The 2,510-nt window shown below is 51.4% G+C and overlaps 1 protein-coding gene across 1 annotated transcript in view; it reads left to right on the forward strand.

Moving 5' to 3' along the window:
• IFT81 (intraflagellar transport 81) overlaps window positions 1-2,510 on the forward strand; it is a 37,165-nt gene continuing 34,655 nt past the window's right edge. Inside the window, exons 1-2 of the mRNA XM_021532725.3 lie at window positions 1-261; window positions 1,139-1,242. Of these exons, the coding sequence (XP_021388400.2) occupies window positions 118-261; window positions 1,139-1,242 (248 nt within the window). The 5' untranslated portion in view covers window positions 1-117. The remainder of the gene's footprint in view (window positions 262-1,138; window positions 1,243-2,510) is intronic.

The raw sequence follows: 2,510 nt of genomic DNA on the forward strand, positions 1-2,510 counted from the left end.
TCCCGCAGCCCGGCCCGTCCCGCTCCCGCAGCCCCGCCGGGGCCCGGCCCGCTCCCGGTCACCGCCCCCCCGGCATCTGCTGTGCGTTCTCTGCAAAGGTTTTCCCGGGACGCGGTTATGGGTGACCAAATGCAGTTCATTGTTGAGAAGCTCAATCAGGAGCCCTTCAGGAAGAAGTACAATTTGATCTCCTTTGACTCCCTGGAGCCGCTGCAGCTGCTGCAGCTGCTCAGTGATGTTCTGGGGGAGATTGACCCGAAGGTAAGGAGGGAACTCTGAGGTGCTCAGACCTCCTGAGGTGGCCTGACACCGGAATTTGCTTTTATTTAAACCTGGCTCAGTATAATCCTGTGGCGTGTTTGTCTCACCGAAAGAAGCTTGTATGAATCTTCCAGGAAATAAATGTGCCTGGCAAGAATCCTTCTTGCCTGTACGTCCGAGTGCTCTTGGCAAACCAGCAAATGCTTCTTGGGGCAGGGCAGCAGCATCCCTGTTCCCCAGAGGCTGATGACGACGTTTTTCCTGTGAAATTAAAGATCTTAGTTCATACTGACAGTCGTGTTTAGTCAAAGTCAGGCTGTGTCCTGCACGCACCCAGGGCAGGAGCTGATCAAGAACTGAACCTGACGACTGTGCTGTTGCAATGGAAATTATATCCCAGTCCTTGGAGGCTGCCAAAAGCGTGTGTGAGATCAGAAGGGACCATTCATGCACCTGGGGTGTGGATACCTGTGCCAGGATATCCGACTGCCCAGGTGGATGTGGCCAGTGTGACTGCACAGATGAGTTCCCATGAGCAAGGAGAAGAGATTCCTGAGTAAATTGACAAGAAAATCCATTAGAAGAGAATTGAAGCTTGGTGATTTAAGGGATGTTCTGTACAGAGCATCTCATAATTGTCTGGTAAATTAATAAAGTCAATTCTTGCAGTCTTGCCAAATAATTAAGATCACTTGGACAAATAAGTTTATAAAAAAATATATATATAATTGATGGTAGGAAAAATATAGTGTTATCCTAAAAACTAGTAATTAGTTATTAAATATATTGTTTTATAATAGTTACAATAATTTTTACTATATGAATAATAACAAAGAATAATTACTTATTTACTTATTTAATTATAAAACCCCTTCAGCATGCTGTCGACATTAGAGAGGAGCTGCCAGAACAAACAGCTAAAAGAATGCTGAATCTCCTTGGAATCCTCAAATACAAACCTCCAGGGACTGTGTCAGACCTGTGAGTACCTTTTTGCCTACAAATCATGTTAAAACATCTTTTTTGGGTTATATGGTACTGACCTTTCGCTCAGGTGAGCACTGTCCAATGTCCCCATGGATGCTGGAATGGGATCCCAGGTGTGGCTACAGGTGGGCGCTGTCCCCATGAATGTTTTGGGGTCCCAGCTGGGCGCTGTTCCCGTGGATGTTTTGGGGTCCCAGCTGGGCGCTGTCCCCGTGGATGTTTTGGGGTCCCAGCTGGGCGCTGTTCCCGTGTCCCCGTGGATGTTTTGGGGTCCCAGCTGGGCGCTGTTCCCGTGTCCCCGTGGATGTTTTGGGGTCCCAGCTGGGCGCTGTTCCCGTGTCCCCGTGCATGTTTTGGGGTCCCAGCTGGGCGCTGTTCCCGTGTCCCCGTGCATGTTTTGGGGTCCCAGCTGGGCGCTGTTCCCGTGTCCCCGTGCATGTTTTGGGGTCCCAGCTGGGCGCTGTTCCCGTGTCCCCGTGGATGTTTTGGGGTCCCAGCTGGGCGCTGTTCCCATGGATGTTTTGGGGTCCCAGCTGGGCGCTGTTCCCGTGTCCCTGTGGATGTTTTGGGGTCCCAGCTGGGCGCTGTTCCCGTGTCCCTGTGGATGTTTTGGGGTCCCAGGTGTGGCTCCAGGTGGGCGCTGCCTGCAGTGGCGGCTCCGGCCGGCAGAGGGCGCCGCCCGGCCCTGCCCATTCCCGGTCCCGGTCCCGGTCCCGGTCCCGTCTCACCTGTGCCAGGTGATCTCAAATCCCGCGCTCCTCCCGCTCTGCCGGCATCCTCCAAGGCTGTCACTGCTGACTTCATCCTTTTCGTGTGTTACGGGGTTTTTATCTGACTTCCACTGTCCCAGGTTGCTCTGAGCTCCTTCCAACCTGGCCTTGAACACTTCCAGGGATGGGGCAGCCACAGCTTCTCTGGGCACCGTGTGCCATGGCCTCACCACTGTCACAGGGAAGAATTGCTTCCTAATTCAAAGCCCTCTGTCACTGTTACGGGGACATTCCCATTGTCCTGGTAAAAAGTTCCTCTCCATCTCTATTTTGTGATCCCTTCATGTTCTGGGATGTGCAGATCCCTCAGCCTTCTCTTTTCCAGGCTAATCAAACCCAAGCCTCATCGTGAGCATTTTCTCTTCTAACAGCATTATGAAAATCATTAGGCAAGTGGAGAAGAAATGTCAAAACATTGCAGATTTTTTGTTCCAAGCCATCATCCTTTTGTTGGAAGTTTATTGGCATTTTCTCCTGGTTTGTTCCATACAG

This window comes from Lonchura striata, chromosome 18, assembly GCF_046129695.1.
Source record: "Lonchura striata isolate bLonStr1 chromosome 18, bLonStr1.mat, whole genome shotgun sequence".
Lineage (NCBI taxonomy): Eukaryota > Metazoa > Chordata > Aves > Passeriformes > Estrildidae > Lonchura > Lonchura striata.